Here is a 19,086-nt window from a genome sequence, read left to right on the forward strand (position 1 = left end):
TCAACCGATATCTTGAAGACGCCATTCACGCATGACACGGTGTTGGGTGCAAAATATCCAGGTCTACTGTATGACAGTATCTCGCAGATAAAAATCATTTGAAAACACATTCACTTGAGGGCAAGTGACAATCTTTTCACCAGCTCAGGTTACAAAATTATCCTTACTATTTACCCGCCAACATTAATGCTCCTTTGTATTAATTGTAACCATAGATGCCAAGTACATAGAAGCACTGGTGGTGAATAAACACGACAGGCAGCAAGCAGTTAACTCCTTCTTTGAACCTACTGACAGGAGAACAAAGACAAAAGCTTTTTTTTATTACAAAGCAAGCCGATCTCAGAAGCTGACTTTGTTTGCATTTTTTTTTAAAGGATATCAATACAAAGGCTATTTTATTGCAGAGCAAACCAACATTGGAAGCTGACTATGGATTTTGTAAAGAGAGCCGAATTATTTTTCTTTTTTAAATATACAAAGGCGGCCAAGATATGGAAGCAAACTTGGGTTCCTTTTCAACTGTATTCACGGGAATTTTGAAGATAAATTGAAACAATGGAACAAATTTTAAAATGACACAATATAGTGCTTTCTGCACAGATGTCGATGACCCGGCGTCACCCAGAATATTTGGAGAAAATAAAATGTGATAAATTTCTGAAGGCCAGAAGAGAAGCAAACGATTTTGCAAACGAGAGGGAAATAATCAAATGATATACTGAAGACAACTGCCATTCCCAGATGGCACAGTGTTTGGTGTAAAATAGCCAAGATTAATTTATATCCAGGTCTACTGTATGACAGTATCTCGCAAACAAAAAATCATTATTTGAAAACACATTTACTTGAGTGCAAGTGACAATCATTTTGCCAGTGCGGGTTACAAAAATATCATAACTATTTACCCGCAGAAATCAGTGCACCTTTGTTTTAATTATTACAACAGATGCCAAGCACATAGAAGCCCTGGTGGTAAATAAACACAACTGGCAGCCAGCAGTAAACTTCTTCTTTGAACTTACCAACAGGACATCAAAGACAAAGGTTATTTTTATTACAAAGCAAGCCGATGTCAGAAGCTGACTTTGGACTCGGAAGTCGAATTTTTTTTAAAGGGTATCAATACAAAGGTTATTTTATTGCAAAGCAAGTTGACATCAGAAGCCGACTATGGATTCTTTTAAGTGTGCAGATATTTTATTTTTTAGCTTTGAATAAACAAAGACAGCCGTGATATGGAAGCTAACTTTGGTTCCTTTTCACCAGAATTCAAAAAATTTTGAAAATAAAGTGAAAAAATGGAACAGTTTTTAAAGTTACACAATATAATGCTTCATGCACAAACATCGATGACCCAGCATCATCCAGAAGATCTGGAGAAATTAAAATCGCTTGATGACTTCATGAAGGCCAGAAGAGAAACAGATCATTTCGCTGACAATATGATCATTAAAATGGATGAAACTCTGGTGTACATTGATCACATTCCTGGATGGACTGACGGTAAGATGGGCATCAAAAGTGTGAGAATTAGCAAGACTAGTGCAGATTTGATTTGACTTTTGTCCTTGCAGTTTCCGCTTCAGGTGGTGTGTTGCCTCTAACAATTTTTCACGGTATGAGAGAGCTAAAAAAAATATTCATGTACCAAAAGAATAGATCGTGCATGTGCAAGAGAAGGGTTGTGTTGATGCAGTGAATTAAAGGGTTTTATCTCAAGTACAGTTTTATAATTTTTAAAATAAAATTTCAGTTGGAGGGCAAATTCCGACATGTAATTTTCGAATGATTTAAAAGGTGTCCCAGAACTTACAACTCAAAAAAAACGATGTGTCTCAGAACATTCAGTGCACAAAAACATTACTTTTAAAATTAATTTAAAGTGTCCCAACATATACGGTAAATACGGTAATGTGGACATGTTTGACCTCACAGCTATGCATATTCAAAACAAAAATTTTCTATGCTAAGAAAAAATTCAAAATGATCTTTGAGGAAGTCAGAACAACATTGCCATCAAGTCTCTAATGAGTGTAATGGTGAAATCAAATGACACTTGCATCACCTTATTCCCCATGAACTAATGACATAAGCAAAGACTGAATTTAGTTAACACTGTATTCCACTGTTCAATGACTTTTAATGACAGAAACTTTGTATCTGTAGCTCTACTGGTCGCAGACCTGAGATCTTTATAAGATGGTCTGTTGTCCACAGCCTATGCATCTGTTAACACAAGTTTCTTATCACTACTGCACCTAAACAATGTGGAGTACTGTCTTGAAACTTAGCACACACTTTCATACATGGTCCAGTTGGTCCTAAATGAAAATGGTGCTGCTTGGACACTATCATTACTCCTCCTGAATGGAAGGTCAAATCAGCATTGAATTTTCACTACAAGACTTCTTATGATGTCTAGTCAGACCTAAATGAAAACCATGCAACCTGACTTAAATGAGTCATGAATCTGGCATGTTAACCACTGAGCCACCATGGCTACCACACAATTTGTTTTAATTAATTATGTTTCTCCATTAACTCTGTACTGTCAGAATCATGTATTGTTTTTCCATAGTACATGGTTTACATGACACATGTCTAAAAAAGAAAGTATCATTTAAACAGTTATTTAGAGAAATATTTATAACTTTTCACAAAAACAATGGTTCAGGCTATGACCATTGCTCTCTTTGGTCAACAAAAATAGCAGAGAAAAGCATACTGAGGCCAAGGGCCATTGCATATCTATCAGAGACGTACCATTTTACAAGTCAGTCCAAATACTAAATTTCAGAAAAAAATTGCAACTGAAGGTTTTGGTATGAAACTAAGAGTCTCAGAGATAATAAGATAAGAAGATGAAAAAGTATTATTTCCACTGGCTAAATAGACTATCACACAACAGATGCTTTCCAATTTTCCCTATTTAACTATTTTGATACAATGTTAGGCTAGCAGTAGAAGATATACTGTACATTGTATGATACAGCTGGGCTCCCTCCAACAGTAAGCATGCAAGTGACAGAGCATAAACATATGCTTTCTATAGCTGGTAACAGGAATGGTAATAAATATATTAATGCATCATGAATTTTCTAAAAAATGTAAGTTCTGCAACTCTGAATGAGATGTCATGGAAAACATGATACACACAGAAAAAAACATGTGCATATTTTCCCATATCAATGCAGTAATCTATAAATAATGCTGAAAGTAGATCAAAGCAGCCAAGTTCATAGATGTGGAATAACATTCATCTCAAGCTGCACCCTACTGCAAGTCTAAGCCCAGCAGATAAACTGAAAGAAGAATTCTAGCTTGGACAAGGTAGAGATACATCAATAAATATGACTGAAGCATTGATGACTGCATGGACAGTAGAGTATTTCATACAGTAGAGAAATACAATTAAGATGTGTAACAGCTAGATACCTAACTTTTGTCCAGGTCCAAAATCCTCAAACTGCACTGTTCTTTTCAAAATCAAGGTTAACAAAGCAGCAATGGTAAGGACTTTAACAGGCTGTATTACACAGGTACTACTGGTAAATGCAGTAAAGAAAGACACAAGCCAGTTTAGGCTCTTCTCATATCCAAACTTCAGACCATACAGCATCACAAAATAGGAGGATATAAGTGATGTGGTAATGGCTAAAGACCATCCTATATACACAAACCACCATGGCAAACTGAAAAGAGAAACAAAATTTTAACTGTATGCACATAACAAAATCACATAACACTGTGTTGGAACTAAACAGCAATCTTTAGACTAACTCCAGTACTCATTAGTATACCATCTCATAATGAGAACACCTTATGATGAAGAACATGTACAATCATACTACCATTTAACAAAATGGGATCCATGATAATGCATGCTTTTAAACAGGAACCACATTACAATGATCATGTCTTTTAGTTAGTGAGTGCTGCAGGAAATTTTAGGAGATTCACAGAATATGTAAACTGTGACCAAATCTGACTAACAGTATTTTACTTTTGTTTCATTTCAAATTGCTGGAAAACAAAAAAATCTTTGAAAATGTGTTTTGCTAAGTTTATGAGCCATTATACAGGAATGTCATTCTTACAGGTGACTGCATCTGTGAGACATGATAGAAATATTTCCCTCTGCAAAGAATTACAGTCCAGCTACACTTATATGTTTGCATTTTCTTGAAATTTCTTGTTTTTATTAAACCAAAGTGAAATCAACAATGCTGTGGCTCACAGTAATAGTTTTCCAATAATCCCAATCTCTGCTAGTTCTCATTTAAGTTGTTTATGTCACCAAGCTGTAGAAATGGTTGAGTAAACTAGACATACATTTTGTACCAAGCTCTGGTTAGGGTTAAAAGTTTATTTATTTATTAAAGAATACAAAATAAAAATTGGTATTTATAAATTTAAAAGTAAACATCTTTTATAAATTTCTTGCAATTAATAGTTTTGATTCTGGTAGTGTTTTGATGAAAAATGATCAACTGCAAATATGAGCTGTCAAAGATGAGATTTACAGAATTTATTATATGAAATGGTAGGATAGGAATACCCAAACTTATGGCCAGGCTTTGTATGCGGAAAATAGGTTTTGTTTCATTCCAGCACATAAATTCTGACACAGGGGTTGGGATTTCTCTATTCCATCCTAATGCATATGATGGATCATTCTTCTTTCATTTCTCACCAGAAAAAAAAACTGGTGAAAACAAAAATGGTGGCTAATCATTATGGCTTTAGTATTTTCTGGTAATCTTGAATTATATCATTAGGAACAGCAAGCAAGCAGATTTAGTGAAGTTTTGTCCTCATCTAGAGTCATAGTGTAAATACACAGAAAAAGAAGCAAGTGTTTCACAGAATGCTACATCTAGCCTGCTCCTCTTTGTCTTAATCCCAAAACTTTGTATTGTAACTTGAGCAAGAGAAACAGATCATTGTCACCTTAACAGTAAATCATTATATTTAATATTATTCCAAATATCAAAGGACTCGTCAAATTGTATGACTGTACACACAAGTTTCCAAGGATCAGCAAAATGCAAACAAATCATATACTCACTGAAGCATGAAAAGCATGAAAAGCAGGTCCGTATGACCTGCATTTTCATGCTTGTAGTAACCTTCAAAATGGAAACATGCATCATGTTCGATGACTGTGTATACAATGGTGTTAGAAAAATTAAGCAAAATGCAAACGCTTCAAGTAATCAATACACTAACAAAAGGAAGTAAGTTATCTACTTTTATCTGTGGTGAGCAGTACTCTGTAAGATCAATACACCCATCAGGTTTCATGAGTACATGATGCACAAGGTTTACAAAAATCAGTGACCTAGATCATAAAGACAGGACCCCAAATGAGGAACGCAACTTACTATCTGGTGACATCTAAGTACACAAGTTTTGTCCATTTAACTCAAACAGATTTTAAGTTACATAGCTGAAGAAAAAATGTTAACAGAAACCCTAAAAACTGACCTATGACCTTGACATAAAAGATAAGATGAAAGTGTGGTATGCCAAACAATTTGTACTTATGATATATAAGTATACCACATTTCATCAATTTATCTCAGACAGCTCTAAAATAATAGGAAAGGATGGTAATGGAAAACATCTGACACTGGCATGTTTACCTCAACCTTAAGGATTAGATTCCAATGTTGTATGTAACAAATCTTCTAGTGATATGTAAATATTATACCAAGCCTCATTCATTAATCTTAAACAGCTCTCAAATAAAAGAGTAAAATGATAAATGTGATGGAAACCTTGAAATACTGACTCGTGCATTTGACCTTGAAGATAGGGCCTCCATTAGCTATGCAACACACCAAGTTATATCCCTTCATCTTAAATGGCTATAAAGCTGTAAAGCCAAGAGATGGTTTACTTAAAATATTTGCCTACAACATCGGCCTTGAACACCAATGTGGTTTTGTTTTGCTTTAAGGCATAACAATACAAGTAGGTCATTCTGTGCCAAGGCTAATGAATTAAAGTATCTTGCCAAAGACATATCACAGCAGTCAACCCAAAGGTGGTCAGTGGTAGGATTAAAACCCACCCACTTTTGGTTCGAATTCCAGCATACTAGCTATTAAGCCACCACAGCTCATACCTCCAATATAGTACATGACACACCTTCTAACAATGTTGTTAAAGTATACCACATTAGTTTCTATATCTCAAATATTTTCAAAGTTGAAAACACACTTTCAAGCAAGAATGCATATCAAATTTAATCCATTGATTAAAAATGGCTTTAAAAAGTTATAAAGCAGAAATAAAAATTTCTGGAATGAAAAGATAGAATAAAATGACATAGGGATGGACCAAAACACAAACAATAATGTTTCCAGCTTCTTGTAAAAAGGCAAGGAAAACTGTGTCTGGTTTACAACAAGGAACTTGTTGTACAAGGATTATTTAGATGATTAAGAAGCTGGCAAAATTTGTTTTTGTTTTTGTAACATTAAGACAACTAGAAACCTATTGTAGATGTTCATGACATCACAAGCATGATAAAGTCATCATAGCATCATTGAGGTAACTCATGTGAGATAGGTATGTCCCACATGACTTACTTATCTTTTCAATATGTATCAACATGTAACGGGACAAGACAGATAAATAGTTTCAATAAAATACATATTAACCAGATAATTAACAAGCAATAAAACAAAAATTACTTTACCTGCCAGCAGGTCTGTTCTGCTGATACTCTTCATGTTTAGAAGTTGCAACACTAATTTCTTCACATTCTACCATTGTTTGTGCTGATGTTGTTTCATTTTGATTTTCTTTATGCTCCTCAGTTTTCAAGAATCCACTATCCAGCAAATACTGAGGCAATTTAGGCAGAGCCTTAGGTTTAGGCTTCAGATTTGTAAAGAACTGTAAAATCAGCGTGTTGATTGGAAATATAATCAAACTACTTTCTATTCCAATCAAAATGGAAGACAATGATACAGTTATTCCCTTGGTCACATTCAACTGGTGTTCTGGTTGGTCTGTTGGAATTCCAAAGAACATAATGTTTGTAAGCATATTACTCAACAGTAGAGAGAGAGCACAAGTTAAACGCTGGACATGCGAAAAGCTGTCTCTCATGGTTTTGGAGAAGATGCTGATCCACAGATGACTGTTTCTGATCTCACGACTTGATGTAATGATAAAATTCTGTTTAGTACGTTTTTTCATTTCCTCCTGGGAAACTGGCTCAAGCGTGGTTGTGGTCGTTATCAGAACCCCTCTATCAACAGCCAGCCAATCACTGTACAAAAAAGTCCAATGCTTCTGTGTCTGTACATCTTTAATTACAATTTGGGTCAAATACCTGAAAGAAAGAAACAAGAGGCCCAAGTGGGTCTAATATAGCTCACCTTGTTACATAAATTAACAGCTCCCCATTTCATTAAACTGTCTTACATACCACTGAAAGAGTATGACCCTATGTAAAACTATCTCCAACCCTTATGTTGATTTTTACATATTTTATTAAAATCTAGTAAAAATTATTTCTGACAATAAAAGCATGTTTAGCATGCATAAATCTTGCTCACAACTAAACTGACCCAATATCCTGTTTATACTATTTACCAAATTGTATTTAAACCAGAAGAGACATATATTCTTTAAAGAGGTCAAAAGCTCCAACAATCTGAAGCATGATCACCTCATCAAATGTGCAGCTCACACATATTACAGAACCTAAGATAATGATCATATAAATTTATTTACCACATTGTGCAAAATCCTTAGACTATAGTCATAACAATCTCATCCAATCAGATATGGTACTGCTTCATAGATATGCAAATATCTTACTCATAATAAAATTCATGCAACACAAACTTGATTCTCTATATCAGGATAAACAGCTCCCCTGGCACGTAAATTCCATTACCTCCATCTGAGGGGCTCTGAGACTTCCTTACTGAATACATCCATCCCACACAAACCCAGTGCTGTTCTATGTCCATGGTATGGTTATACTTAAAGAACTAATGGATTCAACTCTCATCTCTGTGAGGCAAGATAATAAAGAGAAAAGCTTGAGAAGGTTGATTTTCTGATGGCTGATGGTTTCAAATACATAGCTGATCACAACAATTAATGCTAAGCTTGCCAAAATAGGTCCAATTTCATGAGCTGACATGTTCAAGATGCATATCTATCTCTTGAGATGTCTGAGGATGCTGAATGTATTACCCACTTAAGTCACAATGCAAGTGCTTGAGTAATTATATTCTCCTTTACTGGAATGTATTGTCGGTCCCAATAGCACTTCTCCATCTTCTGCAAGTAGTGTGTGATGGCATCAACCAGGTCCTCCATTGCTGCTCGTTTTGATCACACACTGACAGTAACATGCTCTTTGTTGCAAATCTTTGTTTTGTTATATGTAACACACACACACCTGATCTGAAATGGAGCATTTTGGTCAACTGAAATGGCATGCAATTGGTTCACACCTTGTGCTAAAGCCAATGCTCTCTGAGAAAATGTGTTGCATGATCACAACTTCATGGAACTTCTGGCTAGAGATTCGTGCATGCCTATTTTAGATGGTAAGCCACCACTGTCAAGTTGTCCATCATAATGAGGACTACCTTTCCTTAAAATAGATTCTTCAAGAAAGGAAATTTATTTTATATGGCCTACATTTCTAGAAGGCTGATGTCATTTGTTAACTGAAGTCTTCTGACCCTTGCTGGTTACTGACAATGGTAAAGCTAGATAACAGCAGACTGCTGACAAGGTATGATAGAGGAATTCCTGTTGAGAGCCATTGTTTGTTGAACCAACGATGCAGGAAGGATAAGATTTTGGTCAAGATCATGATTTGCTGATTGAGCTGAATAGAAAAACGATGCTTCTGCAAAAACATCTGTGTTAATATCCACATACTCCATAATTTATGTCACATACTTGAAGGAGGCATCAACTTCCATGCTTATATCCACAAAATAAATAATGCATGTCACATGTACTTCAGGAGGCATCCAAAATTGAGGTTGACATAAAAAAAATCCATTCCCATGTGGAGAAATGCTGTGTCTAAATTCTTGACAATAATCAAAAACTCTGACTTTTTTTACCATTTTCTAATGATGAGTTTGATATACATTTGTTCACAATGACAGAGGAAAATAATAACTTAAGGTATATACTTAAGTTCTTGGTGTGATCAGCTGTGTAGATTTATACTCAGTTTTTTGCTCTTTGGGCTTCAAATTCTAAAAATAACTTTTATCAATGCAGCAGTTACAATGTATTCTCACAATTGGAAATCAACATATTTTTGAGTTGATGTTTATGCAGATGTTTTGGCAAACAGTATTCCAAATATAGCACATGATCTCATAATTTCTCATACTTCACCTCAGTTGGCTGCAATTCATATACTTTCTCCAGATCCAACACAGAAATTATAAGCATCAGTTTAAACAAACTGGATTATCTTGCTCCCGAAGCAATAACCTCTGCAGAGATTCTGGCTAAATATTGTGACAATGTTTTTTCATCTTTTTTTAAAGTTAAATATTTTAAAATATAATAAAATATAATCAAATTGGTCTTTACAAAGTAAATCATGATTTATTTGTAGAAATGGTATTTAAACTAGCTTAACAATATCAAGGAAGCTTCAATTTTTAATGACAATGGGATTTTGACATTTGATTCAATGTGTTCCCATTTTTTGTAACGTATGATAGAACCACAGAACACACTATCTGAACAGCTGTCATTTAATATAAATTGTTTTCAGAAACAAATCAAACTTGAGCAAATGCAACCAAACTTCACTTATGCTTCATAGGTGTTACAGATACTGAATAAGCAAGTTTATTCAACAGGTGCAACTTCTGTCAACTTGTCAAGGTATCACTACACTTTTTAAGCCAATCAAATGTTATTGCATCCTGTTGTAGACCCTAAGAAAATCATATTTTTTGTCTAATATGTCATGGAGATTTGTTGACCAATGAAGACTGTCCCATGTTTTCAATAATATAAAGCAGCATGAAAAACCAAACAGAAAATAAAATGTTTACCAAATTCAGCCTCATGACTTGGGCAAAGGATGAAAAAGTAAATACTCAGGTGTGATTCTGCCAGTTCCAGCAGGGTAACTTACATTACCAATGCCAGTTATTTCATTCCAATGCAATTATTTTGATAAAATGCAACGCAACCTATACTGAATTTTGGAATGTTGTGTCCATGTTGGTGCCTAACAAAAGTAAAATAGTCCAGGTACAACTCATCTTCGCAAGCCAAGGTTCCAATTTGATAGCCCTATCTACACCTTGGCATACTGAGCAGACATTTCTGTGCTTTGTGTCCGTGAATTTCACTGGGTGCAGCAGCAAGCGACCGCATACAATCATAATTAGGTTAATCAAATCTGAACGCTATTCCAACATGATTGACAGCACACAACTTGAATGAACTGATAAACAGGCAATTTTCCACTGCTTTTCACAGTATAGTTTGCACAAATACTTTCACTCAAATACACCTGTAGTGGCTTCCCTCTGGTACGTAGTCATATTTTCGATGTGAAACTAACAAAGTATCCATTTTAGGTCAATTCCCTCCACAATTTTCGGCTGATGTACAAAATACCATGTTATTGGTTAGTTGGCATTGCATACTAAGGGAGGCAACTTATGAAAACTAATAGATGTTGCTAAGATAAAGCACCAATATATCTGTTCGATTAGCCAGGTAGTAGATAGGATTATCATATCGGAACCCTGGGCTAGTGAAGATGGGTACAACTACATTAACTTTACTGATTTCATAAAAATTAAGGTTATATAGAGTTTAATGATACCACTAAGACAATCTACCGGTAACACAATTGTTCATACTTGATGACAAATTGAGTCACTAGACAGTTGAGAAGCAGACAGTCAATTAGGGTAAGATAACAGTAACCTCATATGTGGATCTTGCTTATAATCACAATCATACGAGATCTTGATGATGTAAGTCTGTTTACCAATGGTTAATTAAATCATATGAGATCTTGATGATATAATCCTGTTTACCAATGGTTATTTAAATCATATGAGATCTTGATGATATAAGCCTGTTTACCAATGGTTATTTAAATCATATGAGACCTAAATTATATAAGCCTGTTTACCAACGGTTATTTAAATCATATGAAAAATATAGTTTGTAGAGAGGTAACAAGATCAGCCAATCAGCTGCTAGAGAAACATTTAATATAATGGCTGTTAATGCAAGCCAAGTGAAATATTTCCACTATGAGAAAGCAGGAGTATTTAGCTGATTGTTTTTGCAGTAGCTATATAAATGTCAGAAAACATACTTAATAATAATGTGCTCTTGTGTTCCATTTGCTCAAGGGGCCCCAGATGGCTGAGTGGTCTGATTAAGGCACTCACCTTTACAGATCACTCATGTATCTCATCTCATGCTCATGTATTGAAGAATTTTTCATCAATGTGAGTTTCAAAAACAATACTAAAATATTATTTACATTAACCAAATTTTTACTTTTTTATCCCTGATATGTTGACATTTTTAGTCAATCTTCAGAATTAAAATATTAAAAAATCTACCAATTAGAACTCTGCATGTGACAAACTGAAACCTGGAAAAGTTCCTAAGTACATAGGCATTATAGCATCAAGGAGGAAAATTAAAGAAAATTTCCTGCCATTGGGTGAAAACTCAAGTCCTCGTGTGTGTGCGTGTGTGTGTGTGTGTGTGTGTGTGTGTGTGTGTGTGTGTGTCACAATCTAAACAATGTCATTAAACGAATTCAAAGTAATTAAATACAGCTACTAACTCCCAATGGCTGAGCATTTTGTAATTCCAATTCATAGTTGAAATAAATAAATAAATCCAATCAAATGATAAGAACTATCTGTCTCTTCTAAGACTGATGTTCATTCTAGGAATAAATAGCTTTCAGTCAGTAATCCTTTATATGAAAAATTAAGATGCAATACAGAAAGCAGAATAAGGCTCAAATTAATGATTCTGAAATCACTCTTGTCAACAAGTTCCAGTACTTGATTTTAATTTCTTGCACCTGACCAATCAGAAATTCTAGTGTTTCCTAAAAACCCACGACCTGGATTGAATTCATCAACATGTTTACGGCCATAAAAGTACATCTCACTATCTTTGAGACTATGAATGTAAAATGACCTCATCTTTATGTGCAAACCTACAACTATAAAGAATATTGGCATTTAATATGTTAATTAGTAAATGACAGTTACAATCCATAATCATGATTATTATATACACCTTTTTTGATAATTATAATTGAAAGAGTTCATATTTTTTCCACACTATGATTCCAAACATTCAATGACAGAACAGAAACAAACAAGATGTGTTCCTTCTTGCTCAAATCACACATGTATTTTGTGTGAAATTACCACAGCTAATAAATCCAGTCCATAATCAGCAGAACTGAGTAGAATCGACAAAAAAAATGAACAAAATCTATTCATTCCAGACAAACTGCAAATTCATTCACAAGATGACTCTAAACACTGATTTTAAGTAGATCGACAACAATTCTTTTTTAAACTGATGTCCATATTAAAGAAATATCTTGATAGTCAAGATTCTTCAACGCAAATGGAATGAAGCAGAAAATGACTGCTTGGAAGAAGCATCTATGAAACAGAAAGAGGAGCACTTTAATTTCTATTGTTTCATCTTGAATCAAATAAACCTTTGCAACCCATCAAAGAGATAAGATGAGTCTCTTTTTGATGCTGTGGTGTTCCCAAGAATCACTGATCAAAGGAAGCAGGGATATCGGACTACAACTGTACGAGAACAATAAGTCAGCTTCTTACACACTTTGATGGTTCTAAGGATGACGCTGATAACTACTGACCAATCTCAATACTACCAAACTTGTCAAAATTGATTGAAAAACATCTCCATGACTCATTCATGTCATATTTAACCAAACACTTGCTGTTACACCCTAATCAATCAGGCTTTAGACAGAAACATTCCTCTGAGACTGCCTTGATCTCCCTAACTGATAAATGGCTTCAAGCACTTGACCAAAGTAGAATTATATGATCTGTATTTGTAATTTCAGGAAAGCTTTTGACATACTCATGTTTGCATTGTCAATAAAAATACTGTGTTAACAGTCCTTTACTGGATAGAGGTATTTATTTCTACTGTATTGCCTGTAAGACCCATAAAGCTTCAAAAAGGAACTGTCACCCAACCACCCTGCCCCAATAAATGGTCAGTCCCATATGGGTTTTTTTATTCCAAGAGACAAAGCATACGTATAAGTCAAAGTGTACTGTATACAATTCTGACAATGTTAGTGCCATGGTCAATAAGAATAATCCGGTCCTGACCAGAATTTGCTCAGATAATCCAGCTAGGAAGTTTGAACAAAAGTACCATCCAGTCTCTAACTACAGTCAAACTCGGTCATCTTGATTAAATCGGGTGTGTAAATAAATCTTCAACATAACTTGATCCCATGGTACCAGGGTTCATAAAATCTGGTATTATAATTTTAAGATGTCCATGACCAGTTTATTCTTGTTTCTTACTCTAAGTCTGCTGGAACATTGCTGACAAACATATTAAAGTTTTGAGATTAATTATTGCTTTAATTTTATAGAATTTTACTTTAGTAACAAGTGTTGTGATTTCATAACTTTTTAGACAGAATTCAGACTTCAGCTGTACATAGCAGACAATATAAAAGAACAGTGTTGTTAATAAATTACTCTTGTGTCTGTAACAGTGTACATGTATGTGCACTCTCTGAAATAAGGAAAAATATGTTTTCTATGTTCCCTTTTAATTCCCCAGTCAATGTATATTTTGCACTGAACATATAGTTTTGATATTCCTCAGTAAATAACATAACCTTACCTCCTGCAGAAATAAAAAAAAAATATATGCACTTATCTAAACCTGATTACCTATATGTTAAGATAAATGGATTTGCTCGTGTCTTTGCCAATGGGAAATAAATAGAATATACATGTACCTACAACTGTAATGAATCCACCTACAGATATTATTTAATGGAATCTGATACACTGTAATGTGTTTCTATAGACAAATTTTACAGGCTGAAAACAGAATCAGAATAAAAAAACATTAATATATATATGACCGCAAATAATTAATTGCAACAGCTAAAAGATGTGATCTTTTTTTCGTTGTTTTGTTTAAAGACCTAATAATGTTTCCTACCTTAAATATTCTCAGCATGTTTTTTTAATGTTTTCTAATTTCATGGTGTTTGTTTTTGTAATCATATCATTATATGTTTTTTATCTTATAGGTGTCGTCTAATGTTGTAAAGCACTTAGAGCTTCTAAAGATTAGGTGCTATACAAAGTCCTCATTATTATCATTATTATTATCATTATTATTTGTTCTTCATGTTTTCTGACCTATGAAAATCATTTACTCTGTACATGTATTTGCATTAACATATAAATGCATGAAATTATTTGTTTTTGTGCCTTGAAACATGCACTGAGATGAGTAAACCCCCACATTCCTTCACTCTTATCATTTGCTACTTGTAAATTAATAATCACTGGCTTCAACCAGTACCTGTATGTACATGGTTCATGTAATAATTAATGTTTATCTCAGTGCAATCTGTCATTTTTTTCACATTTCAAATAACCAGCAAATCTCAGTGAAAATCCCTTTAAATAAAAAACCTGCTGTCTTACTCAGATGAAATATTAGCCTATACAAAATGTCAGGGTTTGAATGATTCCTCAGGGCAAGAATGGAAGGAATGCCAGTTTTTCTGACAGACCTAAAGAAGAGATATTACAAACAACAAAAAAATGCACAACACACAAAATAAAAAGACAAGACTGAGAAGTAAATGAAGGGGCCTCGACTATCAAAGAACAGAAGCCAAGTCGACATAAATCACACAGTATATCTACATGTACATGAATATTATATTTTATTTAATTTAAATATATGTAAATATAAATGTACATTCATTTTTACTATGCCTCAAAAGTAAAATAATCATAATGACCACAAAGAATATCAAACAAACGTAATAAACATATGATCTCACCCCACCCCTCAGTCCTGCTGAAAGAAATATTGTGTATATTTAAAATTTATCATCAACCAAATGTATGCTGTAAATAAAGTTGTATGTAGATCTCTTTAAGAATAAAATGGATTGAAATCAACATACTAAACACTGCACAGATTGACAAGATGTGCAAAGTTGCAAACCTCACCCAAGCACAATAATTTCCAAATTTCATTACACCTTGCTTTGAAATATGCACTTCTATATAAACCACAGGGATATGTAAAGTTACAGCAAAACATTTTTGTTTTTCGCATAAGATGTTTAATTATAAAATCAAAGATCATCAAATATAATAACTTACCAAAAATGTAAAGTGTGATAATATAACTTCGTCATCATTCTCTGTTACTGGTATATTGCCTTTGGCAGGAAGTCACTTCAGTATTGACCTAAGCAGTCAGCAAAATGTGGATGCGTATTATTCTGCCATATTGTCAGTACCTACCCGATAAGAGTTTCACAAAATATGTTGGACTGTAATGTTTTAAAGTATTTTCTCTTGTCAGTGTTAATTTGTAACTAGTAGCAAAATACAACTGACCAAAACTGTGTGTGAAAATCTTTTGCTTTTGCTGCTGATTTCTAGTAAAATTTCTCCAAGGGGGACATTAAAAGTTTCACTTTGTCGAAATAACCAGGTTCATGTTACTTTGGACCAGAACATATGCCTGACATAATGAGATTATCAACTTAACACATTAACCACTAGTGACGACTTAACAGGGCAGGAGGTAGTAGCCTACTGCCGAGCTCTGTAGCATCATGGTCATGCATGAGACACTAAAGTGGGTGGTATTATAGAAAGGTAGACAGATGTAGCTCTACGATGATACCAAATAATCTGGAATATCTAGTTGCACTACAAAATACAGATAAAATAACCTCATTTTTTGGACCCGACTTCTTTTCTAACCAAAATTCGCCCGTGGTTGGAATCCGATTTTGTGTCCGGATTTTAGACTTTTTGGTCTCAGATCTAAGGCAAACCGGTATGAACTACAAACATACAGATGAGCCTTTACAAAAAGTAGGATAAGATGGGCATTTGGAATAAAGAGTGGTCTCGATACAAAAATAATGGCTCTGTTTAGCAAAAAAAAACCACAAAAAAACAACAACAAAAAACAACTTTTACCCTCCTGCTCATGCTTATTCTTAATTGGACATCATCTTTTTGGCTGTCAGGTGCCCCAATTACCCTTGGGATATTAGAACAGTTTTAATTCAGTCTCAACCACCCAGCACAGTCTGGGAATATGGTAGGTATACTGCGAAAATTTATATTATGACATTAACTAGCCAAACTTGAGGATGAGGGAATAGGTCCACTATGGGGCATTTAGATATCAGTGTTAACATTTTTGATAAATCAGTCAAACAAAATGCAAGTGCTCGTTTTCAGTTAGCTTCCAATGATTCTATAAAATGAACAGACATTGTTCTATAATTTGTGTTTCCTCTCCTAAGTGTAAAACAATGCAACTTTGTAGACTCTTTTACTTGGAAGTACCTACTATACATGTTGCAGACTCAACAGCTATAAATTCATATGGACTTGTGAATTTTATTTCGTTCATGTGTTACCAAATCTGAAGCAATACAGCCTTGAACTTGTATGATGCTGCTAGGAATCAAAGAAGTATAATGACTGTTTGGTACAATCTCACACCTCGCATTGATACTATTGTACCTGACTCTCATTATGATATAGGAATCAAAAGAAGTATAATGACTGTTCGGTACAATCTCACACCTCGCATTGATACTATTGTACCTGACTCTCATTATGATATGACTCTTCCTTACAAATGGAACCTGTAAAATTTGATAAGAGAACTGACATGTGAGCAGTGCAAAGCTCAGATGATCCAGGCTCCTTGCCTGATACCATCAATACTCAAGACCAATTAACAACATAGTGACTAAGAAGAGTGAACATGACTCTTGTAACTCTTTGATAGAGTTAACTGATAAGACTGCTACTTCTGCTATCTGGAACTTGACACAAATTGCCACTGTGATGCAAACAACAGTTCATAATCTTTTGGAAAGTGACCAGACTTTGGAGGGACTGTGACAGTTGGATATTGCTGAAAACTACCATAAAAACCCTTCCACAGGACAAGTGACTACACTCAATATAAGATGTCAGCTGCCTCTCCATGAAGGCATGGTCAATTTGCTTAAACTGCATATGATTATTATGCAAAATCCCTACCATTTATAGCAGTTGTACAACCTAATTTACATAGACAAATTCAGGCGCTCAATGTAAGTTTAACATTTCTTTGATACCATATGATACTGAACCATATTTTGATCTGGCCACTACATGTAAAAGTCAAACTGACAATAGGCTAAATAACTCTGTGACCTTGCCCCTGTTTATCTATGTGTTCAGGACATACAAGAATATAATATGTCATGTTATTGATATGGCATCAAGGTACACAGGAAAGGGATTTTTATTATCAAAAGATGTTCCTAGCATAATCAGCTACTGTAACAACAGTAAAGTCAAACTGAAATGTTATATTTGCCAGCTGTCCAGCAAATACCTGTTGACTGTACAATAGCACTCTACCATTTGTTCTACTCTTATGGATGACAACAAAAACTTGGATCAATCCACTGGGAAAGCTCACTCAGACAATCTAGAGTGAACAAGAAATAAAGTGGAACAGCAAGTATTATATTTTTTACTTGAGTGATCTTTGGTGGCAGTTTTAAAAAAAAATGTGATTCCTTAACTGAGGCCATATGCAGGATCCAAAAAGCAATTAGTTATTACTACATTTTATTTACTTGTTTTTAATTTTTTTTTAAACTGACTTACCAGGGCTCTGTATGAGATATTCATTGCCATCATGCTGACCTTGGTGTTCAATAAATTGGGAATTCTGTCATCTCTTGATTGGATTGTGGCTTTTACTAAAGTGCTGTAATACCTGCAGATATCATTGCACACTATCACAACTGAGACTAGTTACCATTAGCAAAAGTGCGATGAATAGCAGACATTTTAGTCTTTTGCCAATCTTGCACAAAATGTGAATTGTTAAGTCATTTAGGCTATCTAAACTTTGCTTGTGGATTGATTTATCCTTGATGAGCTTTTTCCTCTTACGTATTTAACAGCATTTTCTACTACAGGTTAATTATTTGTGAACATCATCTGTATCTCGAGCCAACTGGGTTGCCTGCAAACCCAGGTTACAGTGCCTTTTAATTTTCTATGTCATGCGTCATCATGAATCTGCATAATTTATCAGAATGAAGAGGCATTCATCTATTTCTTTACATACTGCCATGCTTATGCTGTACTTGGTTGTGATTTGGCATTACCATTTACAGGCTGGATTGAGCAACTCTTTGCAAGCTATAGACTGTAACATATTGTTCGGGGAATTAAAAAACTCAGTTGCAAAAAGCAGAAGCCCAGACTGCCCATTCATTTAACACTTCATACGATATATTGGAGTCTGGATCTCACCCTCATATGTATATGTTTGACCATCTTTTGGGGATTTTTTGCACTGTTGTGAGCGAACTGTCAATTTCCATGTGCATTCCATATGTAACTGGTTACAGCTAACAGATATTACATTCTCTTGTGACAAATCAAGTTTCACTTTTCTCCTATTGCTTCCAAGCCTGGTCCATTTCAAAATGGAGTGCACATTCCATTTTACGGAAATAATCTTATGTCCAGTGTCTTGTAGAACATTAGAAAAAATGTTATAGTAAAGCTGAGACCAACCTGCCTTAGGCCTGGAATCATCCTCTGGCTCTAGGTCAATTGCTTTCACATCACTGAGTAGTTCCCAAGGAGAAGCCAAAAAAAATTTGTGAATAAATTGAGATGTTTTATATGTTTTGAAGAAGGCTGACCAAAACTCATTCTGAACCAATGAAATGCCTCTGGTTTATGATGTTCTGTA

The 19,086-nt window shown here is 34.5% G+C and overlaps 1 protein-coding gene across 1 annotated transcript in view; it reads right to left on the reverse strand.

Moving 5' to 3' along the window:
• LOC149797947 (polycystin-1-like protein 2) overlaps positions 1 to 19,086 on the reverse strand; it is a 50,909-nt gene that overhangs the window by 19,602 nt on the left and 12,221 nt on the right. The window contains exons 4-5 of the mRNA XM_089963019.1: positions 6,710 to 7,351; positions 3,439 to 3,695 (exon numbers count right to left, since the gene is read on the reverse strand). Of these exons, the coding sequence (XP_089819145.1) occupies positions 3,439 to 3,695; positions 6,710 to 7,351 (899 nt within the window). The remainder of the gene's footprint in view (positions 1 to 3,438; positions 3,696 to 6,709; positions 7,352 to 19,086) is intronic.

This window comes from Sinohyriopsis cumingii, chromosome 6, assembly GCF_028554795.1.
Source record: "Sinohyriopsis cumingii isolate HCF-2022 chromosome 6, ASM2855479v2, whole genome shotgun sequence".
Taxonomy (NCBI): Eukaryota; Metazoa; Mollusca; class Bivalvia; order Unionida; family Unionidae; genus Sinohyriopsis; species Sinohyriopsis cumingii.